General features: G+C 44.4%; 3 protein-coding genes across 4 annotated transcripts in view; all 3 read left to right on the top strand.

Moving 5' to 3' along the window:
* MORN2 (MORN repeat containing 2) overlaps positions 1 to 26,237 on the top strand; it is a 1,051,609-nt gene that overhangs the window by 845,231 nt on the left and 180,141 nt on the right. The window lies entirely within an intron of this gene.
* GEMIN6 (gem nuclear organelle associated protein 6) overlaps positions 1 to 26,237 on the top strand; it is a 470,738-nt gene that overhangs the window by 365,985 nt on the left and 78,516 nt on the right. The window lies entirely within an intron of this gene.
* Positions 1 to 26,237, top strand: part of GALM (galactose mutarotase) — an 85,740-nt gene that overhangs the window by 20,571 nt on the left and 38,932 nt on the right. For both annotated transcript variants that reach the window (XM_050753389.1, XM_050753388.1), the window contains exon 4: positions 5,220 to 5,301. In XM_050753389.1, coding sequence (XP_050609346.1) covers positions 5,220 to 5,301 — 82 coding nt within the window. The remainder of the gene's footprint in view (positions 1 to 5,219; positions 5,302 to 26,237) is intronic.

Raw genomic sequence — 26,237 nt, 5'->3', positions numbered from 1 at the left:
AAATCTCTGAAAAGATTTTAGATTTTCAGAGTAGGGATGTTCAACGTGTATCTTAGTAAGTGTAGCTTGAATCCACAGCCACCAGCTTCAGGTTTGAAGGTGGATGGGGGCACCAGCCTTCTGAGGCACTCCAGTAGGAGTGGATGATCACCAAGCCGGACCTGGAGTCAAGGGCTTCTGCATCTTCGGAATATCTCTTGCCATATCTTGAGAAGCATTATCATATATCTCAAACCCTCCCCAGGGACATAGCTCAAAACCTGATATTTAAATTAGTCAGCTCATCTTATATATTTTTGTGTGTTATTTAAATTTAATAAGTGGTATTTTTGTTTCCATCTGCTTCCTCAGTATTTTGGCTTTTGTCTTCAGCCTTGTCCCCTCATGGCCACAGCTCCAGGAATCACCTCCTCATATAGTCACATCCAGAGACAAAAAGACTAATTCCTTTTTTCATATCTCTAATGTCCTCTTTTTAAGAAAAAGCAATACCTGGCCGGGCGCGGTGGCTCAAGCCTGTAATCCCAGCACTTTGGGAGGCCGAGACGGGTGGATCACGAGGTCAGGAGATCGAGACTATCCTGGCTAACACGGTGAAACCCCGTCTCTACTAAAAAATACAAAAAACTAGCCGGGCGATGTGGCGGACGCCGGTAGTCCCAGCTACTCGGGAGGCTGAGGCAGGAGAATGGCGTGAACCCGGGAGGCGGAGCTTGCAGTGAGCTGAGATCCGGCCACTGCACTCCAGCCTGGGCGACAGAGCGAGACTCCGTCCCCCCCACCAAAAAAAAAAAAAAGAAAAGAAAAAGCAATACCTTTCCTAGAAGCCCTCCAGCCAACTTTCTCTGACTTCTCATTGGCCAGAAGTGTGGCCTATGCTCTGCCTAACCCAATCGCCAGCAAGGGAATTAGGCCACGATGATTGGTTTAGACCAGTCAAAATTCGCCCTCTGGGAACGGAGAAGGGGAGTCCCCTTCCCTGAATATCTATCTGGTCTAGCATAGGATAAATCAACAAACCTGGTTTCTCCCTGGGGGCACAGAGTTGCTGGTAAAAGAGTTGCCATGGCTTGTAGGTAGTAACCCGCAGTGTCTGTACCCTCCTGCTAGGAGTGATAAGAGCTGAGTTAAGGCTGTAGTAGTGACATTGTGCAATGTCTTTAAAGTCCCCTGCAAATCATGATGGGCTCTATAAATGGTTAATGTTACAAATGGGTAGCAGCCAAGCAAAGTTAACCAAAACAAATACTGAACCCAGAGATGGGCCTCAAGGTCTGTTTGTGAATCAGCATTTCTTGCCAAGTTTTCATCAGTCTTGAAAGGAAATGATTCCAACAGTAATATTCCACCAGAGTAGATCATTGCATTTTTCCAGCCTAGAAGAGTCATAAAAAGAAGCATGCATCTTTTTTTTTTTTTTTTTTTTTTTTTTTTTTTGAGACGGAGTCTCACTGTCTCCAGGATAGAGTGCAGTGGCGCAATCTTGGCTCACTTCCACCTCCACCTCCCAGGTTCCAGCGATTCTTCCGCCTCAGCCTCTGGAGTAGCTGGGATTACGGGCGTGTGCCCCACGCCTGGCTAAGTTTTTATATTTTTAGTAGAGATGAGGTTTCAGCATGTTGGTCAGGCTGGTCTTGAACTCCTGACTTGAAGTGATCTGCGCATCTCAGCCTCCCAAAGTTCTGGGATTACAGGCGTGAGCCACCGCGCCCAGCCACAAAGCATGCATCTCTTTAATGAAGGAATGTTGCTACCGCTTGGTGACCCTTAAGAAGGTGGGTGCCTGATGAATGTTCTTTTCCTTCTCCTCTTAGGCTTCTTCCTAAATCTTAGATTCATCAGTTTATTTGGTGTGTGATTTTCATGTTGATTCATTTCTCTAGTGCTAAAAAAAAAAAAAAAAAAAAAAAACCAAAAAAACAGAAAATGGAAATTTCTAAGCAGCTTTATTTATAACAGTAAAACACTGGAAACAACCCAAAAGTCTATCAACAGGAGAATGGATAAACAAACTGTGATACATTCATACAATGGAATACTACTCAACAGTACAAAGAAATATAACATGGATGGTCCCAGGAGCGTTATGTTGTGTGGAAGTAACAAGGCACGAAAGAATATATACTGCATGGATCTGTTTCTAAAGAGGCAGGCACCTAGGAAACAGAGGGAAGACCTGAATTAATGCTAGGCCAGGAGTCTGGAGAATGGCTTTGCCTCCTGCAGGCGTCCTCATTGGATGACATTAGATAGATTGTGTTCCTCTAGGCTTGTTTGTGCACAGGAAGTATGGAGATGCTTCAGTCCATCTGGGTTCTCCTTTTCTAACACGCTTCAGTTCTGTACGTGGGCTGCAGCTCCCAGTTTAGTGCCACCAAGGCCTTGAACCCAACCTTCGCACCCCTTGTCTCGGCTGACCCAAAGCCCTCCGTGTTGAGCTGAGTAGTGAACAAATAGGGCCAGAGAAGTGCAGTAGTCCCAAATTCTCTTCCCTCAGCTCCTCTCCAACAGTCCCAGGGGCATCTTCAGGTGCTGGCACCACCTGAGGCATGAGAAGATGGCAGGAGAGAGAGCCGCACAGACGAGACATCAGCTCTAGTCTAGACCTGCTCTAGGCAGGGGTGCAGACCCCCTCCCATCTTGGACCTGCCACCCCAACTCAGAGCAGGGACCAAACAAGCTGTAGGAAGTGCAGAGGAGAGGCCTCTGCCCTGGCCTTGTCCCCCACCCACTCATACCCCTGTCCAGCATGCACCCACTGGGAGAATACAAGAGCATCATGGTTCTTCTGGCCAGGCGCGGTGGCTCAAGTCTGTAATCCCAGCATTTTGGGAAGCCATGGCAGGCAGATTACTTGAGGTCAGGAGTTTGAGACCAGCCTGGCTAACATGGTGAAACCCCATCTCTCCTAAAAATACAGAACTTAGCCTGGCATGGTGGTGGGCGCCTGTAATCCCAGCTACTTAGGAGGCTAAGGCAGGAGAATTGCTTGAACCCTGGAGGTGGAGGTTGCAGTGACCCAAGATTGTACCACTGCACTCCAGCCTGGGCGACTGTAAGACTCTGCCTCAGAAAAAAAAAGAATCGTAGTTTTTCAGAAAAAGAGCCAGTTTCTGTCATGTTTAGACATGCATTCTCATGGTCTCTCAAATCTTGACCTTTCTTCTCAGAATGACTCAGTTTGATTGTATGGGCCAGTCTTTCAGACCATAGAATCTGTTTCCAGCTAACCTGTCCTAATCCTGTCTCAAAAAATCGAGTTGGCCAGGCACAGTGCCTCACACCTGTAATCCCAGCACTTTGGGAGGCTGAGGTGGGTGGATCACCACCTGAGGTCAAGATTTCAAGACCAGCCTGGCCAATATGGTGAAACCCCATCTCTACTAAAAATACAAAAATTAGCCGAGTGTGGTGGTGCACGCTTGTAATCCCAGCTGCTCGGGAGGCTGAGGCAGGAGAATCGCTTGAACCTGGGAGGCAGAGACTGCAGTGAGCCAAGATTGCACTACTGCACTCAGGCCTGGGTGACAGACCAAGACTCTGTCTCAAAAAAAAAAAAAAGTCTACTGGGCGTGGTGGCTCACACCTATAATCCCAGCACTTTGGGAGGCCGAGGTGGGCAGATCACCTGAGGTCGGGAGTTCGAGACCAGCCTGGCCAACATGGAGAAACCCCTTCTCTACTAAAAATACAAAATTAGCTGGGCGTGGTGGTGCATGCCTGTAATCCCAGCTGCTCGGGAGGCTGAGGCAGGAGAATCACTTGAATCCAAGAGGTGGAGGTTGCAGTGAGCCGAGATTGCGCCATTGCATTCCAGCCTTGGCAACAAGAGCAAAATTCGGTCTCAAAAAAAAAAAAGTCAAATGTCAAATTTCCCCTGAGGGGCAAAATTATCCCCAATTGAGAACCACTAGTTTAGCTTATCTTTGAGCATTCACTAAGCAAAAGCCCTCACTTGGTTTCCCTTCCGCATCTTCTGGTGTGAAGCTTTAAAATATGTTGCTATTGAATAATAGCAATATAATATAAAATAATTATTTTATATAATAAATAAATAATAATATAAAATAAGCATTTGTATTAGAAACATGCATGTATAAAACTATTTGCTGATTTACAAACAGCACAATGCACCTTTTCTAAACTGTTGTTCACAAGGACCCTGGAAAAGGTAGAGGCATCAGTAGCCCAAATTTATTTTATTTTGTTTAGTTATTTATTTATTTGTTTATTTATTTTTTGAGACGGAGTTTTGCTCTTGTTGCCCAGGCTGGAGTGCAATGGTGTGATCTTGGCTCACCGCAACCTCCACCTCCCGGGTTCAAGCAGTTCTCCTGCCTCAGCCTCCGGCGTAGCTGAGATTACAGGCATGCGCCACCATGCCCGGCTAACTTTGTATTTTTAGTAGAGACGGGGTTTCTTCTTTTTGGTCAGGCTGGTCTCCATCTCCTGACCTCAGGTGATCCACCCACCTCGGCCTCCCAAAGTGCTGGGATTACAGGCATGAGCCACCGCGCCCGGCCCCATTAGCCCAGTGTTAAACCAAAGGAAATGAGAGTCTATGAGGTTAAATAAATTCCCTGGGACCGCTCAGGAAGAGCTGGAACTAGACCCCAGGCCTTCTGACACTGACCAGTACTTCTTGCACCAGCCTTTGACTCCCCCGAAAAGGGCAGACTGCATCTTCATGGAGGAGGTGGGCAAATTCTCAAAAGCAGGAACCGCAGTTCTGACATCTGGGCTTCTGTCATGGAGCAGAGAGTGGGGCCTCTGTGTGGAAACTGGGCTAGAGGGGAGTGCTAGGTGCACCCCCAGGAGTGAGCCTGGAGCAGTCCCCTGACCTCTCAGGATGTGTTTCTGGTTACCAGCCCTTGCTCTTCTGGTTGCCTGGCGTGTGAGAAGAGTAGAAGAAACACCTACATTAATAAGCCAAAGTCCAAAAGGCTTTCAAACCACTGTGGTCTCTGATTTTTCACCTTCATATTCTATTTAGAAAAGAAAATGCGTGCACACTTGAAAGTTTCTTCCAAATTTATCTGTTGCTATTTTGAGGCTTTATCTACCTACACTTATATGATTATATTCAATCATTACCATCAGCCAAACAAGATTTTAAAAGTTTTTGTCAATGCCTGAAAACATTTTTGCAAGAGAAGTTAAAAAGTGGGTATATGAAATAAGACTAAGCAGAAAACCTTTCCCCTATCTTTTCCTCCCAGGGTTCCCCGAATATATATGACCATGAAGTCACCATAGAAGCGGATACTTACTTGCCTGTGGATGAAACCCTGATTCCTATAGGTTGGTGAATTTAACCTTTTTGTGTGATGTGGGATCGTGGATTGGCTCTTGAGGCCAAGAAAGGACATTAGTGGAGAAAGTGGTGAAATCTTTATAAAGTCTGTAGTTTAGTTAATAGAATTATTCCAGTGGTAATTTCTTAGTTTTGATATGTGTACTGTGTTTATGTAGTCTTAGCATGAGGGAAAGCTGGGACAGAGATGTAGTATTTTTACCACTTTTCTGTAAGTCTAAAATGATTTCAAAATTTAAAAAATTTTTTAAAAATGGTGAGTAAGATAATACTTTACTGGGGCTGGGCATGGTGGCTCACACCTGTAATCCCAGCACTTTGGGAGGCCAAGGCGGTTGGATAACTTGAGGCCAGGAGTTAGAGACCAGCCTGAGCAACATGGTGAGACCCTATCTTATTTTTTTTTAAGATTAAAAAAATGTTTTTTTGGCCGGGTGCAGTGGCTCACGCCTGTAATCCCAGCACTTTGGGAGGCCGAGGCGGGCAGATCACGAGGTCAGGCGATCGAGACCATCCTGGCTAACGTGGTGAAACCCTGTCTCTACCAAAAACACAAAAAATTAGCCGGGTGTTGTGGCAGGCGCCTGTAGTCCCAGCTACTCGGCAGGAAAATGGAGTGAACCCGGCAGGTGGAGGTTGTAGTGAGTCGAGATCGTACCACTGCACTGCAGCCTGGGCGACAGATAGAGACTCCATCTCAAAAAAAAAAAAAAAAAAAAAAAAAAAAATTTTTAATGCAAGAGAAATTTTAAAAAAATTTAAATAAGTTTACTGGATACTCGTCTTACACCAGGTAAGAGCTTTTGTTTTAGTTGGCTTTTTTGGGGGCTCGGGGGAGGGGACAGGGTCTTACTCTGTTGCCCAGGCTGGAGTACAATGGCGTGATCTCGGCTCATTGCTGCCTTGACCTCCGCAGGCTCAGGTGATTCTCCCATCTCCACCTCCTGAGTAGCTAGGACCACAGGCATACACCATCATGCCCGTTGTATTTTTTAGTAGAGACAGGGTTTGACCAGGCTGGTCTCAAACTCCTGGACTCAAGCAATCTGCCCGCCTCCGCCTCTCAGAGGGCCCGGATTACAGGTGTGAGCTGCTGCGCCCAGCCACTTTGTTGTCTTTAATGGGTTGAGTTTATGGCTGCTAGTTCAAACTTTTTATGAGGAAGAAAGGTAAGCATGTGAGCCTGCATACCAAACAACAACTTCAGTTAACAGCAGGCATTAGGAACTCCCATAAATAGAGTAACTACAAAACTAATTGGAATAATAAGGAAAAATTGAGATCAATGGGGTCAAATTTTTGGCATCACAGTTTTGAATATTTTCCTGGCTCCAGGGCTGAGTTTAAAGGCTTTTCTGTTTGTCTTGGTAGCACATGTCATCTTGTGATATTTACATGACTCAGTAGAAGGGCATGAGTAAGCTGGCCCATCTGGTCCTAGAGTCAGAATTATTGCAGTAGAACTATATGTTGTGAACTGCAAGGAAAAAATAGTGGTGGCTGCTGTTTTATGACTGATAAGGAAGAAAGTGAACCAATTAGCTTATAAGTGGAGGTTATGAAATAAGTGCACATTTATTTGTGTATATTTATGAAATCTTCTCATGCTATCTGGTTGAGTTGATCAGATGAAAATCACAACAGGGCATAATTTGTGCATTTAAAGGCCCTGTAAAGGCCAAGTTATTTTACTTGATTGTAAAAAGTCATTGTGGCAAAGCATAGTAGGGCTTAACATGCACTCTAATGGACTGTATAAAACTTGTGTTCGCTGGGTGTGGTGGCTCACACCTGTAATCCCAGCACTTTGGGAGGCTGAGGCAGGGGAGGATCACTTGAGCCCAGGAGTTCGAGACCAGACTGTGCAACACAGTGAGATCCCATCTCAACAAAAAATTGAAAAAAAATAGCCAGGTGTGGTAACACGCACCTGGGGTCCCAGCTACTCAAAAGGCTGAAGCAGGAGGCTCTCTCAAGCCCAGGAGTTGGAGGCTGCAGTGAGCCGTGATCTCTGCTACACTCCATCCTGGGCAACAGAGCAAGACCCCATCTCAAAAAAAAGCCTAACTGGGAATATATATGTTATATTTCAGCTTTTTCTTTTTTTAAAAAAAAAAAAGACCAAACTATCATTTATAATCATCATCTTTTCATGAAAGAATATTTTAGTACCATAAAAGTGTAAACATATTTAATCTCAGAATAACAACTATTTATATTGAATTTATGTAGCTTTTTAAAAAATATATGGTATCACTTGGAGCCAATACTGTAAAAAAAAATAAATAGCAGATTATCCAAATGTATCTGTTTTCTGTGGACCAGTGAAAATGTTATCACTAACTCATAATTGAGAACTAGTAATTGATCTGTAAGGCCACTTCTATCTCTTGCATTCTTTAATTCTACGAGGCTCCTAGCACAACATTTTAATGCTATTTCCACAACTCTTCAAATGCTTTAGAACTCTATCATTGAAGTAAATAAGTTGCTGCAACTTCAGAGCTCATGAAAAATTTGTAATTCTCTCCTACCTATCCATACTTGAGCCAGACCTACATGTTATACCTGTTTGCCCAGTGACACTTAAACAGAAATTATAGTATTGTTTTCTCTTTTCTCAGAAGTCCTTAAGAAACAAGTTTATTGGGCACGGTGGCTCAGGCCTGTAATCCCAGCACTTTGGGAGGCCGAGACGGGCGGATCACGAGGTCAGGAGATCGAGACCATCCTGGCTAACACGGTGAAACCCCGTCTCTACTAAAAATACAAAAAACTAGCTGGGCGAGGTGGCGGGCGCCTGTAGTCCCAGCTACTCCGGAGGCTGAGGCAGGAGAATGGCGTAAAAACCCAGGAGGCAGAGCTTGCAGTGAGCTGAGATCCGGCCACTGCACTCCAGCCCGGGCGACACAGCGAGACTCCATCTCAAAAAAAAAAAAAAAAAAAAAAAAAAAACAAGTTTATTGTCTGATTCCTTTGAAACTTCCTCCAAAAATGGATGGTAACTGCTACCTTGCACTTTAGGAATGTAAGAATTCACATGTCTAGCCCCCTTTCAACTGAGAACAAATCTCTAGGAGCCCAGATTTTCTCTTTTTTTTTTTTTCTTTTTTGTAGAGACAGGGTCTCCCTATGTTGCCCAGGCTGGTCTTGAATCTCTAAGCTCAAGCAATCCTCCCACCTGGGCCTCCCAGAGTGCTGGGATTACAGGTGTGAGCCACCACGCTGGTCCTCATCTGACTCTTAACACTGATCAAAAGCCCATGAGCTTAATTTTGAAAGAAGTCCAAAAGGCTTGCCCATCATTTGATTATTCAGAAGTGTTGCTGGGCTTTCCAGGAGCTGGCAGTCTATGGGAAGGGTCAGCCAGAATTGTGTCCATTACTCTGGAAAATATCAGGATAGACATAACTAGGAGACTTGGCACAGAGGGCAGGTACTGCTGAGGGGGCTTCCAGATAGAGGAAATGAGAGTTAAATAAAACCTGGAAGGGAAAGTGGAAGTTTGCCAGGGAGTGAGGAGGAGAAAGGTGTTCCAGATAAAGATGAACAAGCGTGGGCGGTGCAAGAAACAGCAGGACTAGCCCAGGGAAGTGCTGTGCTTTTGAAGCAAAGCATTTGGGGGACAATTTTAGTGGCAGAGAGTAGATGGGTCTGGAGAGGTTGATTGGGGCCACGTCAGATCCGTACCAGGCTCTGTGGAACTGCGATCCCTAGGGTGGCCCTGGGTGGCCCCAGGCTGGCCTGGAGCTCAAGGCTGATCCACATAGCTGACTCACAGGTGTACTTGAGTCCAGTCTCAAACTTCAGCATGTTCTGCCAGAGCTGGACTGAACCACAAGGCCACTTTCCTGAGACGTGCTACAAGAACCTATTAGACCAGGCCGGGCACAGTGGCTAACGTCTATAATCCCAGCAATTTGGGAGGCCGAGGTGGGCAAATTACTTGAGATCAGGAGTTCAAGACCAGCCTGACCAACATGGCGAAACCCCGCCTCTACTAAAAGTTCAAAACTTAGCTGGGTGTGGTGGTGGGTGCCTGTAATCCCAGTTACTTGGGAGGCTGAGGCAGGAGAATTGCTTGAACCTGGGAGGCAGAGGGTGCAGTGAGCCAAGATCACGCCACTTTACTCCAGCCTGGGAAACAGCAAGACTCCGTTTCTAAAAAAAAAAAAAGAAAGAAAGAAAGGAAGAAAGAAAAGAACCTGTTAGACCGGTCGTACTCCATTAAGACTTCTCAAAATAAATATGCACTACCTACCAACTGTGGTTTTGTTGAATTGAGAAAAAGAAGATACTGATTATCTGTGAGATAAGGTAAAGATTTATGATAATAGCTAGTATTTCAGGGAGGACTTTATAAATAATTCATAACACAAACCTGTAAGGTAGGTTCTGTTCATTTTTCTTATTTAACAGATGTGAAAACTATAGAACAAGGAGTTAAAGTATCTTACAGAGGATGACCCAGTTAGCAAGTGGGGGAAAGCTGGGATTCACACCAAGGTAGTCTGGTATTAGAACTCAGGCTCTTAATAGACCTGCACTCTGCAGATCTCACAGTGTGGTTAGATGTCAAGAAGGTTCGGTGCCAGACACAGTGGCTCACACCTTTAATCCCAGCACTTTGAGAGACCAAAGATTGGTTGAACCCAGGAGTTCAAGAGCAGCCTGGGCAACATAGGGAGACCCCATTAATACAAAAAAAATGTTTTTAGTTAGCCAGGAGTGTCAGTGCATGCCTGTGGTCCCAGCTATTTGGGAGGCTGAGGTAAGACGATTGCTTGAGCCCAGGAGGTCAAGGCTGAAGTGAGCTGTGATTGTGCCACTGCACTTCAATGTGGGTGAAGAGCAAGACCCTGTCTCAAAAAAAAAAAAAAAAAGAAGAAGAAGAAGATTTGGGAGGTAGGGGAGAGGCAGAAAGGAGTGAGGATAGAAAGAAAAGTAAATTAATTTCTTTTTTTTTTTTTTTTTTTTTTTTTTGAGAATGGCGTGACCAGGAGGCGGAGCTTGCAGTGAGCCGAGATCGCGCCACTGCACTCCAGCCTGGGGGACAGAGTGAGACGCCGTCTCAAAAAAAAAAAAAACAAAAAAAACAAAAAAATTAATTTCTTAACTATATAAATACCCAAGTGCAACATATAGTCAAGAAATGGGAAGTAAGCCAAAACAAAGAACATACTTTTGCCAGTTGTCAGTCCTCAGCTCTTTTGTCACCTTTTATACAAGGAGCCTCCCCAGTCCTCTCACTGTCTCCTCCTTGTTCCTTCCTCCCTTCAATTTATTTCTACTTTTCTGCAAAGAAAACAGGAAACCAAGTTTGTTTAAATTAAATATAAGAAAGGGAGAGAGAGAGAGAAAGAGGAAGGAAGGAAAGGAAAAAGGGAAGGAGGGAGAGGTTTCTTGAAATTAAAGAGCATGAATTTAAGTGTCTGTCCTTGTTAGTCTGACAAGAAAGGGAAAGTCCAGGGAAAGTCACCTCAGGTGTCATTGTTCTGTTGCAACATGTGGTGTTCCTGACGGATCCCTTGTCTTTCCGGTTCTTGGTTTTCTCATATGCAGAATCTTGTTGTGACCAAGTTGTGTTGGCAGTTCACTTTCTTTAAGTATATATGTTGGTCATCTCTGTTGAAGATGATAGAAATTCACCGTCAGTAGAAAATTTACAAACAGGCCAGGCGCGGTGGCTCATGCTTGTAATTCCAGCACCTCAGGAGGCAGAGGCGTTTGGATTTTTGAGCCCAGGAGTTCGAGACCAGCCTTGGCAACACGGTGAAACCCCGTCTCTACCAAAAATACAAAAATTAGCCAATCTCACAGCCCGGTCTCAAAATAAAAATAAATTAATTAATTAATTAAAATTTCAAAAAATGAAAGAAAATTTACAGACATAGTCAAAGAAAAGCCGTACCACTTACAGGATGGCGTTCAGCTATCTGGAGCAGCCCCGTATGGTGGGTACTTCATTTATCCGGGGGAGATGCCGGATAATGAGCTCATTTTAGACCCTTTGCCCTACCTGGCTTTCCCTGGGAAGGCTGCTTGGTTGTGTTGAAACCCTCAGAAATCAACAGTAGAAAACTTCTCTAAAACAGCTTTGGCCTTTTTGCATATGAATGACTTTTACTCTGTAAATCAGTTCTTTTGCTTACCATTCTAGTCCTCTGCTTTCCACCCCAAATCCTGGTTTATATGTTTGTGGTTTTCTTTGTTTGTTTATTTGTTTGCTTGTTTGTTTTTTGAGATGAAGTCTCACTCTGTTGCCCAAGCTGGAGTACAGTGGCTTGATCTCAGCTCTCTGCAGCAACCTCCACTTCCCAGGTTCAAGTGGTTCTCCTGCCTCTGCCTCCTGAGTAGCTGGGATACAGGCGTGCATGCCACCACGCCCAGCCAATTTTTGTATTTTTAGTAGGAATGGGGTTTCACCATGTTGGCCAGGCTGATCTTGAACTCCTGACCTCAAGCGATCCATCCGCCTTAGCATCCCGAAGTGCTGGGATTACAGGCGTGAGCCACCACACCCGGCCTATATGTTTGTTTTTAAAATCTCTCTTCCTAGAGTCATGAGAATTCTCATTAATTTCACTTAGAGCTCCTGGAGAGAAAAGCCTCTATTTTTGTCATTGTAACAATAAAAAAAGTGTAGAGGTTTTTTTCTTTTGAGACAGTGTTTCGCTCTTGTTGCCCAGGCGAGAGTGCAGTGGTGCGATCTTAGCTCACTGCAACCTCCACCTCCTGGATTCAAGCAATTCTCCTGCCTTGGCCTCCCAAGTAGCTGGAATTACAGGCATGTGCCACCACACCTGGCTAATTTTGTATTTTTAGTAGAGTCAGGGTTTCATCATGTTGGTCAGGCTGGTCTCGAACTCCTGACCTCAGGTGATCTACCTGCCTTGGCCTCCCAGAGTGCTGGGATCACAGGTGCAAGCCACTGTGTCCAGTTTGTTGTTGTTGTTGTTGTTTTTGAGACAGGGTCTCATTCTATTGCCCAGGCTGGAACACAGCAGCACAATCATAGCTCACTGTAGCATCAAACTTCTGGGCTCAAGCAATCTTCCTGGCTCAGCCTTCCAAATACCTAGGATTACAGGTGCACACCACCACGCCCAGGTAATTTTTTCTTTTCTTACACAAATGTGACTCAACATGGATTTTTTTTTTTTTCTTTTTTGGCAGAGATGATGTCTCACTATGTTGCCAGGCTGGTCTCAAAATCCCTGCCTCAAGCCATCCTTCCACTTTAGCCTCCCAAAGTGCTAGGATTACAGGTGTGAACCACCGCACCTACCCCCAAGAACTCTTTTTTTTTTTTTTGGAGACAAAGTCTTGCTCCGTCAACCAGGCTGGAGTGCAGTGGCATGATCTCAGATCACTGCAACCTCTGCCTCCCAGGTTCAAGCAATCCTCCCACCTCAGCCTCCCGAGTAACTAGAATTACAGGTACACGCCACCATGCCCAGCTAATTTTTGTATTTTCAGTAGAGAGGGGGTTTCACCACATTGACCAGGATGGTCTCGAACTTCTGACCTCAACTGGTCCACCCGCCATGGCCTCCCAAAGTGCTGGGATTATGGGCATGAGCTACTGCACCCGGCCCCTAAGAACTCTTTAAATGCACCTCGTGTCACAAGAACAGATAGCTAAACTGTGTCTGAAAAAGGCTCACGCAGGGAAATTTGTGATGGATTTGGGGAAGCTTAGGGCGAATTTTAAACATGAGGCCTTTTGTCAGATCACCTACATTCCTCGGATTGTGTGTGGGTTTGTCACAGATGCTTGATGTGACAAATTACACAGCTCCTATCGCTTCATTTGATCAGCCACCCGTTGACTTTCAGCCAAGTCCTGCAGGGTTGCTTCTCAGATTGTATCTTTCTGCAAGACAAATATGTTTTCATAGTCTCTCTTTAACTTCTCCCTTTTGTGGCTATTCATTTATACTTTTATGTTTTTCAACTCCTTGTTTTTGTTTTCTCTTTATGAAAGCTTTTAACGTGTGCTGTTCTTGAGGGAAATACTGATGCATATCTAAACTTTAGGGGTGTTTTTCACGCTGGCTACAGACACTCGGTAAATAATTTTTCAGGTGATGGGAAAACCCATCATCATGAGAATGTAGCAACTTTTATTTTGTAGTAACTGTTAAAATTGTGGCCATGGTGCTCAGTAAAAGGGGACCTTCCCCTTGTAGATGTTTGGGGAGGAGTGAAGTCCTGTCCTCCATTTTGTTAGTAAATTGCTTATGGATGGGGCATTATCACCTAGAAAGAAAAGAGATACCATGGTATGCAGTAAGAGGGAGCCGGAGCAAGAGCAAGACAAAGAAATTCCCTTATGTTTTCAATGCAGAGCCAGCATTTAGATCTCTACCCCAGGCAGGGCCCACAAATATCTAGCAGCTGTGAGCACCTGTTTTGCTCCTGCCTTCTTCCTGTTGGCAATTTTGAGTTTTGGTGGTTTTTTAGACAGAGTCTCACTCTGTCACCAGACTGGAGTGCAGTGGTACAATCTCGGCTCACTGCAGCCTCCACCTCCTGGGTTCAAGTGATCCTCTTGCCTCAGCCTCCTGAGTAGCTGGGACTACAGGTGCGTACCACCACAGCCAGCTAATTTTTGTATTTTTAGTAGAGATGGGATTTCACCATGTTGCCCAGGCTGGTCTCAAACCCCTGACGTCAAGTGATCTGCCCACCTCAGCCTTTTAAAGTGCTAGGATTATATATATACATATATATTTTAAATATACATTTTATATATAAATATATATACGTATATATTTTAAATATACGTTATATTTTAAATATATACATATATATTTTAAATATATATGTTATATTTTAAATATACATTATATATAAATATAAATTATATATACGTATATATTTTAAGTATATACGTATATATATATAAAAAAATGAGTAGAATTCATCACCTAACTTCTAAAGCTGCTTCTCTAGATGAAATTCCGGCACTTAGGAGTCAGCAGCAGTGTACTGAGTGCATGACCCTTACTCACAGGTGCTTCTTTCCTGTCCCATGGCAGGCGGCACCAACAGAAGGCTTCTGCAAGGCTGAGAGCTCCTTTTACCCATGGACCAGGAGCAAAGTTTGCAGCTACACTGTCAGGCTGTGTTTGGATGTTAGCAGTTAGTTTAGCTTTGCGTCTTCAGAGCAATTATCCTTAGCTATTTAAAGATTAAAAAAAAGGAAAAAAAAATGACGCCCATAAAGCATTTGCTGCTCTGTAGGATGGGAGCACACTCTATTGTTGGGCATTTGAGGCCCTCTGGCATGTGTTTTCTGTTTGTTGTTGTCAGGGCTGTCCCTGTAGTTTCCCAGAAGTAGAACTCCCCGAAGCTGTTTCCCAGAAAGGATAGGGGTGTAGATAATGGATGTCCAGAGACAGAGAACACTCCAGTGCCAGATCCGTGTGCTGCTTTGTCAGACATTTGTTTATTTATTATTTTGTTTGTTTGTTTTTGAGATGGGGTCTCACTGTGTTGCCCAGGCTGGTCTTGATCTCCTGAGCTCAAGTGATCCTCCCACCTCAGCCTCCTAAAGTGCTGGGATTACAGGCATAAGCCACTGTGTCCAGCTGTTATTATTATTATTATTATTATTATTATTATTATTATTTTGAGACAGTTTTGTTCTTGTTGCCTAGGCTGGAGTCCAATGGCACAACCTCGGCTCACTGCAACCTCCGCCTCCTGGGTTCAAGCAATTCTCCTACCTCAGCCTCCCGAGTAGCTGGGATTACAGACACCCGCCACCATGCCCAGCTAATTTTTGTATTTTTAGTAGAGGCGGGGTTTCACCATGTTGGCCAGGCTGGTTTCGAACTCCTAACTTTAGGTGATCCACTCACCTCGGCCTCTCAAAGTGCTGGGATTACAGGCATGAGCCACCCTACCTGGCCCCAGCTGTTATTATTTTTAATTGATACTTAATACTTGATACCTAATACATATTTAATTGATACCTAATACATATTTACAGGGTATATTGTGATATTTTGATACATGTTTACAATGTGTAAGGATCAAATCAGGGTAATTAGCATGTCCATCACCTCAAACATTTATCATTTTTTTGTGTTGGGACATTCAAAATCTGCTGTTCTAGCTATTTGAAAATATACAATAAATTGTTACTTATAGTCACCCTATAGTGCTTTAGAGCACTAGAACTTATTCCCCCTATCTAGCTGTACTTTTGTATCCATTAAGCAACCTTTAGGCTGTCCACAGTGGCTCACGCCTGTAATCCCAGCACTTTGGGAGATCGAGGTGGGTGGATCACCTGAGGTCAGGAGTTTCAAGACCAGCCTGGGCAACATAGCAAGAACCGTCTTTAAAAAGAAAAGAAGTCTGGGCGCGGTGGCTCAAGCCTGTAATCCCAGCACTTTGGGAGGCCGAGACGGGCGGATCATGAGGTCAGGAGATCGAGACCATCCTGGCTAACACGGTGAAACCCCGTCTCTACTAAAAAAATACAAAAAACTAGCTGGGCGTGGTGGCGGACGCCTGTAGTCCCAGCTACTCGGGAGGCTGAGGCAGGAGAATCGCTTGAACCCGGGAGGCGGAGCTTGCAGTGAGCTGAGATCCGGCCACTGCATTCCAGCCTGGGCGACAGAGCGAGACTCCGTCTCAAAAAAAAAAAAAAAAAAAGAAAAGAAAAGAAAATTTAAAATTTTCTTCACTGGTCATTCAGGAGCATATTGTTTAATTTCCGTGTATTTGTACAATTTCAAAAGTTCACCTTATTGTTGAGTTCTGGTTTTATTCCATTGTGGTCAGGAAAGATACTTGATATAATTTCAGTTACTAGACTTGTTTTGTGGCCAAACATATGGTCTGTTCTGGAGAATGTTTCTTGTGCTGATGAAATAATGTGTCTTCTGAATCTGTTGGATGAAATGCTCTGTAAATGTCTCTTTGTTAGTCTAAAATGCAGGGATTTTTTGTTTTTTTGAGTCTTACTCTGTTCCCAGGCTGGGAGTGCAGTAGCATGATCTTGACTCACTGCAACCTCCACCTCCCAGGTTCAAGCAATTCTTATGCCTCAGCCTCCTAAGTAGCTGGGATTACAGGTGCCCACCACCACACCCAGCTAATTTTTGTATTTTTAGTAGAGACAGGGTTTTACCATGTTGACCAGGCTGGTTTTAAACTTCTGGCCTCGAGTGATCCGCCCACCTTAGCCTCCCAACGTACTAGGATAACAAATGTGAACCACCGCGCCCAGCCTAAAGTGCAGTTTAAATCTAGTGTTTTGTTGTTGATTTTCTGTCTAGATGATCCGTTTGGTGCTGAGAATGGGTTGTTGAATTCCCCAGCTATTGTACTGGTGTCCATGTCTCCCTTTAGATCTAATAATAATTTGCTTTATATTATATATCTGGGCGCTTCAGTGTTGGGTGCATATATATTTAGAATTGTTATGTCCTCTTGCTGAATTGATCCCTTTACCATTATATAATAACCTTTTTCTTTTTTTTAATCGTTTTTGACTTGAAGTCTGTTTCATCTGATGCAAGTACAGCTACCCTGCTTGCTTTTGGTTTCTGTTTGCATGGAATATCTTTTTCCACCCTTTCAGTCTATGTGTGTCTTTACAGATGAAGTGAATTTCCTGTAGGCAACCATAGTTGGGTCATGTTTTTTAATCCATTCAGCCAGTCTATATATTTTAAGGGGGGAAATTTAATCAGTTTACATTCAAGTTTATTATTGATAGGTGAGGACTTCTGTCATTTTGTTAATTATTTTCTGTTTTCTTTTTTTTATATCCTTTGTTCTTTTCTTCCCCTCTTATTGTTCATTCTTGTGATTTGGTGGTTTTCTATAGTGGTAAAGTTTGATTCTTTTCTTTCTTCTTTGTGTATGTGCTCTACCAGTGAGTTTTATATTTTTTGTGTTTTCTTGATAGTAATTATCATTTCGTGGAACTCCCTTGAGCATTTCTTGTAAGACTGGTCTAGTGGTGATGAATTCTGTCAGTTTTTGTTTGTCTGAGATATGTCAGACATTTAGTTTCAGGACCTGATTCTAGTTCCCTGCCCTATGGTAACAAGTAGAAACAGATCCCTGGTGCACTGCTTAAGTATTAGGCCAGCTAGATGTGAGCAGATGAGAAAATCAAATCCTTCTATTTTGCCAGGGATTCATTCTCAGGATTGTAAATATTACATTTCACCTTCAACTCACAGAACTGTAGAATTAGGGGGTGAGCTGGGCAGCTTGCCCAGCAAGACATTATGATGTATACAACACAGTGCACTACTAAGGAGGTGTGTTAAAAGGCATTTACAGCACATAGCTTTTTTTTTTTTTCCTTATAAGTTTAGTGCTCTTTATTTGTAGTAGTAGATAAGGAATTAAGAAAGCAAAAATGAGTGATTTGACTAGGTCTTTTGCCTTTGAAGGTAACATTAGTAAAATCCCCTCTTCTTTTTTATTCTTATAAAATTTACCCAATTCACTCTGCCCCCCAGCCCATCTGTGTTCACTTGCTGTTCTTGATGCTCTCAGTTTTTAAAAGCTTATTCTAAAATTACATGAAAGCAACCCCATTTTGACAAAATTAGAATTCTGGTAGGAAACGCTTGCCACAAGGCTATGGAGAGAGGCCCAGCAAGACTTTTGTATTTTTTTTCAACCTCTCTTGGTTAAACCTACAATTCGGTAGATGATATAATTACCTCCCTGGGGTAAGTCTCTATCTCTGCCTTGGAGAAATAACAAAGTCCAAAGTAGTCTCCTCATTCAAAGATGTTGCAAACGAAGGCTGTTTTGATCTTTATGTATTAGCATTTGGGTTTTAATCTTTCTGGAGCTCCTGACAGAAAATTCCTTTACATTTATTATATAATTCTAAAATATTGGACATATTTGTTTCAAGCATCTGTCAATACCCTTACTCTTTCCATTCCACTCCCCACTGCCTTCATTAGTCATCAGATTCTACTGATTTTTAACTCCTAAGTATTTCTCAAATCTGTCTCCTCAGTGTGTATCGTGGGTTATATAACTCCATCTCCATTGTCACTGTGCTGCTTTAGACTATCTTTTCTTGTCTAGATTAGTGCCTGGCTTATATTATGGGCTTCATAAAGTGAGATCAATGAATGAATGATTCATATTCTGGACAACAGCACTCTAACACCTAACTGAAAAAAAAAACTTAACCTCTATCTTCCATGTAAAAGCATCTATCTAAAAGGCAAATCTTACTTTGATAATCTCCAGGTTAATAAACCTCTTAGACAGTTCCCAGGCTTCCCCAAAACCATCTCTCATTTCACTGGTCAAAAAAATAAAAATTTAAAAATTGTAAAACTAAAAAAAAAATCAAACATTTCACTGGTCAAAAAACAAAAACAAAAATTATCTCTGAGCATGCCTCACTCACACCCCACCCTGCTGTGCATCCCTCTCCCACCCCCAGCCTACAGGGACCATCCAGTAACCTCTTCTTTGCTACATAACCCTTACCCTCCTTCTTCACAACTCATATTTTCTCCTTAGAAACTTTCCCCCCCACTTTCTGGAAACCGTAGATTCTTTCTTGCTTATGGTTTTTGTAATGACATCAGCTGTTTAGAATTCATGATGTGCCCAGGCCCTGCTATTTGCTTCTCCACAGAGCTTGCTCAGATAATCCATCAGGATTTAGTCACAGATTGAAAGTAGGGAGCTTCAGGCTTGGTCTCTTTGGGTTGAAGCTAGAAAACTAATCTATACTGAACACAAAAATGAAGCTGAGTAATAGCCAACCTATACATCCTAGGAATTAACTATTGCTTTTTTTGCCCCCAGCCAGTCTCTCTACACTCCTCTCTTCTTTACATTTGTTTTAAACACAGTATATATATATAGGCACACACATACACACACACAAAAACACATACACACATATATATAATTTATTATTTTTTTTTAATTTAGCTGGGCATGGTGGGGCATGCCTGTGATCCTAGCTGCTCAGGAGGCTGGGAGGCTGAGGTGGGATGATATGTGGGATTTTTTTTTTTTTTTTTTTTTTTTTTTTTTTTTTAGACAGAGTTTTGCTCTTGTTGCCCAGGCTGGAGTGCAATGGCATGATCTCGGCTCACCGCAACCTCCACCTCCCAGGTTCAAGTGATTCTCCTGCCTCAGCCTCCTGAGTAGGGGGGACTACAGGCATGCACCACCATGCCCTGCTAATTTTGTATTTTAAGTAGAGACGGGGTTTCTCCATGTTGGTCAGGCTGGTCTCTAATTCCCAACCTCAGGTGATCCACCCACCTTGGCCTCTCAAAGTGCTGGGATTATAGGCATGAGCCACTGTACCCAACCTTAAACACAGTATATTAGCCCAACACTGTGTGAGAACTGGGATTCAGAAACCCAGAACATAGGTCTCTGTTCTGCCATCCACTAGCTGTGCTATGAGTCAGCAATGAAAATTCTCTGGGCCTGATTGACTGAATCTGTAAAATCTGACTTGATGAGGATTATATTCATTGAACTCTGAGGTCCTGTCCATTTCTTACACCCTGATTCAAAGACCACACAGAATCTCTAACCCAGATGTTCTTAACTAGGGTTCTTGTATGTCTGGGAAGATGATGAAAGAACTTCAAGGGGATCATGAGCTCTTTAAATTCTATGTAAAATCCAAGGCTGGGCATGGTGGCTCACACCTATAATCCCAGTACTTTGGGAGGCTGAGGCGGGCAGATTGCCTGAGCTCAGGAGTTCGAGACCAGCCTGGGCAACATGGTGAAACCCCATCTCTATTACAATACAAAAACAATCAGCCAGATGTGGTGGCATGTGCCTATAGTCCCAGCTACTCAGGAGGCTGAGGCATGAGAATTGCTTGAACTCTGGAGGTGGAGGTTGCAGTGAGCCAAGATCATGCCACTGTACTCCAACCTGGGAGACAAGGAGAAATTCTGTCTCAAAAAATAAATAAATGAATAAATAAAATAAAATAAAATAAAAAATTCTATGTAAAATATTTTGTGAACTGGCTGCATCACCTTGGCCCACAAAGGGGATTTTCTTATCTTTTTTCCTCTTTCAAAGTAATGGTAGTCTATGGTTGCCCTACCATGTATTCTCTTTTTATTATTTTATTTATTATTTTTTTTTTAGAGACAGGGTCTCACTCTGTTATCCAGGCTGGAGTGCAGTGGCGCAATTACAGCTCACTGCAGCCTTCGCCCCCTGGGCTCAAGCGGTCATCCCACCTCAGCCTCCTGAGTAGCTAGGATCACAGGTATGCCCCCACCATGCTCAGCTAATTAAAAAAATTTTTTTGAGGCTGGGAACAGTGGTTCACGCCTTTAATCCCAGAATTTTGAGAGGCCAAGGTGGGAGGACTGATTGAGTCCAGGAGTTCAAGAACCTGAGAAATATAGACCCCATTTCTACTACAAAAAAAAAAAAAAATCAAAAAGTTAGCTGGACCCAGTGGCATTCACCTGTAATGCCAACTACTTATGAGGCTGAGGCAGAGGATTGCTCAAACCCAGGAGTTCAAGGCAAATTGAGCTATGATGTGTACCACACTCAGCCTCGGTGACACGGCAAGACCTTGTCTCAAAAAAAAAAAAAAAAAAAAAAAAAAATATATATATATATATATATATATATAGCTACAGGTAAGAAAGTACTTGGATAACAGTAAAAAAGTTAAAACAGTAAAAAAGTTAAAGTCATGACATTGGAGCCTATGAAATGTGTTTACCCGAGAGCTGTTTATTGTATGTTGAGTCCCTCCTAGATGGTCTTCAAGGTTGAATGCAAAAACTCCAAGGACCTCTCCAAGGACCAATGGTATTCTTTAAGAGGGCACATTACTGAATCCTTCCTATGAAATGGTCACAAGATCCTTTTTATGAGCCTCCAGAAAAACTCCTGAAGCTACTCATGTTCCCTACTGGAAAACACATTACCACTACAAGATTGGCAAACATGAACCAGCATGGTAGAAATTTGGCAGGAAGAAAGCTCAAAATTTAGCACTTGGCCAGGCAATGTATAATTCCTGTGAAAATTGCAGGCTAACCTTCAGTGAATTTGCCACAAGGGGAATTATTTGCTAGAGCAACCACCCTTGGAGAGTTGATGGTTCACATCTACCCTTCCTCCAGCACAGGTCTGGACAAGGGCTGGCTCTAGTTCATTCCTGGTGCATAGCCATCCTTAGTGGTCACTACATTCTGAAGGGGCTTAGTGGGACTGTGGGCCTTGGGCAATGGACCTGATGTTAACTCAGGTGAGTTCCCAGAGCATAATTGTGTTCAGTTCAGCTAACATTTATAGAGCACCTACTACTGATTGTTACATGCTGCCTGAGAGAGAGAGGACGGAACACTGTCTCTGCCCTTTAGAAGCTCAGAGGGATGGAGAGAACCTAATGTGGTCAGAGCAGTTGTAGACATAATGCCTGTGGGACTGACGGAGTATAGAAGCCAGGGTAGAAGGAGGCTTCTCGAGATTGTCCTGAGCTGTGAGAAGCCTCTCAGTGTCTGTGAGGATCTAGCCACAAGGAGAGTGAGAGTACCAAAGCACAGAATTCAGGAGTGGGGATGACTGTTAAGCCAAGAAGCCAAAGAGGCAGTTGGACAGGGCAAGGACTAGGGTGCAGAATGTAAGGAGCACTCACTCTCAGGGTGATGCACGTGCAGGGTCAGCACCTGAGAGTGTGTGTCTCCTTAAATTTTGCACCCTAGGCACCGCATTTGCCCAGCCCTACAGTTGAGTATAGTGTGATTGTCTTTCTGGGCCATGCTGATGAGCTGGGATTTTTTTATTTTTAATTTTTGACGGAGTCTTGCGCTGTCACCCAGGCTGGAGTGCAGTGGCAACCTCCCCGTCCGGTTCAGCAGTGCAACCTCCCACTCTGGGTTCAATGGTGCAGCCTCCCTCTCCAGGTTCAAGCTGTTCTCCCACCTCAGCCTCCCGAATAGCTGGGGTTACAGGCATGCACCACCATGCCCGGCTAATTTTTGTATTTTAGTGTTTTTATTTTTTTTGAGACGAAGTCTTACTCTGTTGCCCAAGCTGGAGTGCAGTGGTACGATCTCTGCTCACTGCAACTTCTGCCTCCCAGGTTCAAGCGATTCTCCTCCCTCACCTCCCAAGTAGCTGGGATTACAGGTGCCCGCCACCATACTCAGCTAATTTTTGTATTTTTAGGAGAGACAAGGTTTCACTATGTTGGCCAGGCTGGTCTCGAACTCCTGACCTCAGATGATCCACCCGCCTTGGCCTCCCAAAATGTTGGGTTTACAGGTGTGAGCCACCGCACCCGACTGGAATTTTAACTTTAGATCATAGAGGGCTTTCAGAAGTCAGATTTTACAGATTCAGTCAATAGGCCCAGAGAATTTTCATGGCCGATTCATAGCATAGCTAGAATGGCAGAATGGAGACCTATATCCTGGTTTTCTGAATCCCAGTTCTCACATGGTGGCACTACAGGTGAATGCCACTGGGCCCGGCTAATTTTTTTATTTTATTTTTTTGTAGTAGAAATGGGGTCTCTCTATATTTCTCAGGTTCTTAAACTCCTGGACTCAATCAATCCTCCTGCCTTGGCCTCTCAAACTTCTGGGATTAAAGGCATAAACCACTGTTCCCAGCCTAAAAAAAAAATTTTTTTTTAATTAGCTGAGCATGGTGGGGGCATGGCTGTGAACCTAGCTACTCAGGAGGCTGAGGTGGGATGACTGCTTGAGCCCAGGAGGCCAAGGCTGCAGTGAGCTATAATTGCTCCACTGCACTCCAGCCTGGATAACAAGCGCATTCTAAGCTGGGGACTGACCTGGCAAGATTGGCATTTTAGAAATATTACCCCAGGTGGCCGGGCGCGGTGGCTCACGCCTGTAATCCCAGCACTTTGGGAGGCCGAGACGGGCGGATCACGAGGTCAGGAGATCGAGACCATCCTGGCTAACACGGTGAAACCCCGTCTCTACTAAAAAATACAAAAAACTAGCCGGGCGAGGTGGCGGGCGCCTATAGTCCCAGCTACTCGGGAGGCTGAGGCAGGAGAGTGGCGTGAACCCGGGAGGCGGAGCTTGCAGTGAGCTGAGATCCGGCCACTGCACTCCAGCCTGGGCGACAGAGCGAGACTCCGTCTCAAAAAAAAAAAAAAAAAAAAAAATATTACCCCAGGTTGAGCGTGGTAGCTCACACCTGTAATCCCAGCACTTTGGGAGGTCGAGGCAGGCGGATTGCTTGAGCCCAGGAGTTTGAGACCAGCCTGGGCAACATGTTGAGACCCCATCTCTACAAAAAAAAAAAAAAAACTAGCCAGGTGTGGTAGCCCACACCTCTAGTCTCAGCTACTCGGGAGGCTGAGGTGGGAGGATCCCTTGAGCCAGGGAGGTGGAGGTTGCAGTGAACTGTGATCCAGCCTGGGCGACTAAGGGAGATCCTGTTTCAAAAAGAAAGAAATGTTACCCCAGCAACTGTTCTGGTGGGACTTGACTGGAGACAGAGACCAGTTTAGATGCTGTTGTTGGAGCCGGGCACAATGGTGTGTTCCTGTAGTCCCAGCTACTCAGGAGGCAGAGGTGGGAGGATCACTTGAATCTAGGAGTTCAAGTCCAGTCTGGGCAACATAGTGAGACTCCATCTCTTTAAAAAAAGGTGGGTTGGGGGGTCGCTATTTTAATAGTCCAAGCAAGAGATGAGACCCAAACTAAGGGTCAGGTGGAAGAAGGCAGTTTAATCATATTTAGGGGATAAAAATCAAGAGGCCTGAATTGAATGCGTAGATGAGGAAGCAGGAAGGCTATGTGATGACCTCGGGACTCTAGGGCAGCTGCTGGGCAGTAGGGATGGGAATGTTCAGTGAGTCGTGAGTAGGGGAGGAGGGGGAGCTGGCGTGGGACTGGGGGCTGGGGGAACTGTGGATTTGATCTTGAAATATTTGAGGTTAGGGTGCCTATGGCGTGTCCATCTCCTCTGTACACCTGACCTTACACCTCCAGCAGTTGGACCCATGAGTGACGTTAGAGAAATGAGAGCTGGAGACATACATCAGCGTGTACTTTATAGATTAAGCCACTTGGATTTCCCAGAGAGGAATCATAGATTGAGGAGAGCAGTGGTCTGAGGACCAAACCCTGGGAAACTCTAGGAACCAACCATCAATATTTAAGGTCCAAAAAGGGTCTACCTTAAAGTGCCAAGGGAGATGGCCAGGGGTAGAAGGCAAGGAAGGAGAAGAGGTGTCTAGAAGTCTTGGAGTGACCAACAGTGTCAATACTCCAGGGAGGTCAAGTGGCAGGAGACTTGGGAACCTGCATGGCTGTGGTGGTTGTTGTCCTGAGCCCGTTTAAGTATTTAACAGAGTGGTCAGGGCAGAAGCCAGACTGTAACCGTTTGAGAAGTGACAAAAAGTGAGGAGAGATTCAGGAATATAGGCCAATAACTGTTTCCCAACTAGGCAGCTTTCTTGAACACGGAACTCTGCCAGGCACAGTGCCTCACACCTATAATCCCAGTCCTTGGGGAAGCTGAGTCGGAAGGATCACTTGAGGCCAGGAGTTCAGGACACAGCAAGACCCCATCTCTACAAAAAATATATAAAATAAAAAATTAGCAGCCGGGTGTGGTGGCTCATGCCTATAATCCCAGCACCTTTGGGAGGCCAAGGCAGGTAGATCACTTGAGGTCAGGTGTTCAAGACCAGCCTGGCCAAAATGGTGAAACCCTGTCTACTAAAAATAAAAAATTAGCCAGGCATGGTAGCACACACCTGTAATCACAGCTGCTCAGGAGGCTAAGGCAGAAGAATTGCTTGTACCTGGAAGGCGGAGGTTGCAGTGAGCCGAGATCGTGCCACTGCACTCTAGCATGGGCAACAGAGTGAGGCTCTGTATCAAAAATTAAATTAAATTAAATTAAATTAAATTAAATTAAGTTAAAAAGCCTGGCATGGTGGCTTGCACCTGTAGTACCAGCTGCTTGAGAGGCTGAGGCAGGAGTATCTCTTAAGCTCAGAGAGCTAGGGGCTACAGTGAGCTATGATCACACCACTGCACTCCAACCTGGGTGACAGAGCAAGACCCTGTCTCTAAAAAAAAAATAATAAAAATAAATAAAAAAGAACCCTGGGCCCCACCTCAGAGATTCTGATTCATTGGCTTTAGCACAGGGCCATGGAATCTGTCCCAGCATCCTAGATGCTGCCTCAGTGAGTTAACAGAAAGGACTGGTATTGAAAGTGCTGTCGGCCGGGCGCGGTGGCTTACGTCTATAATGCCAGCACTTTGGGAGGGCAAGGCGGGCAGATCATGAGGTCAGGGGATCGAGACCATCCTGGCTAACATGGTGAAACCCTGTCTCTACTAAAAATACAAAAAAATGAGCTGGGTGTGGTGGCGGGCGCCTGTAGTCCCAGCTACTCGGGAGGCTGAGGCAGGAGAATGGCGTGAACCCGGGAGGCGGAGCTTGCAGTGAGCCGAGATCGTGCCATTGCACTCTAGCCTGGGCAACAGAGTGAGACTCCATCTCAAAAAAAAAAAAAAAAAAAGAAAAGAAAGAATGTGTTGTCAACAAGCCGTGACAAAGAGAAGGCTCCTCTGTGAGGCAGGGAAGTGGGGTCAAATAACAGTTTTGTTTTTGTTTTTGTTTTTTTTTTGGAGGAGAGGAGCTGATTTAGGACAAGTAAAATGGTTGTCAGAGAGCAAAGGAATCCAGGGAAGGCTTGAGACCGTGAATCTGTGGTGGCCTCAGCGGGTGCTTCTGTGGGCTTTCTCCTCTCTTGGCAGGGTGGAGTCAGGAGCAGAGAAGGCAAATGGTGGGATGACCCGAAGCTGGGGTTTTATCAGAGAGGAGGAACAGGAGGACAGGGTGTAAGACGGATCAAGGAGTGTTACTAAGGGGCTCAGGTCCTAGACAGTGGGCCTAGACA

Source organism: Macaca thibetana, chromosome 13 (genome assembly GCF_024542745.1).
Source record: "Macaca thibetana thibetana isolate TM-01 chromosome 13, ASM2454274v1, whole genome shotgun sequence".
Lineage (NCBI taxonomy): Eukaryota > Metazoa > Chordata > Mammalia > Primates > Cercopithecidae > Macaca > Macaca thibetana.
This window is presented reverse-complemented; position numbering and strand designations above follow the sequence as displayed.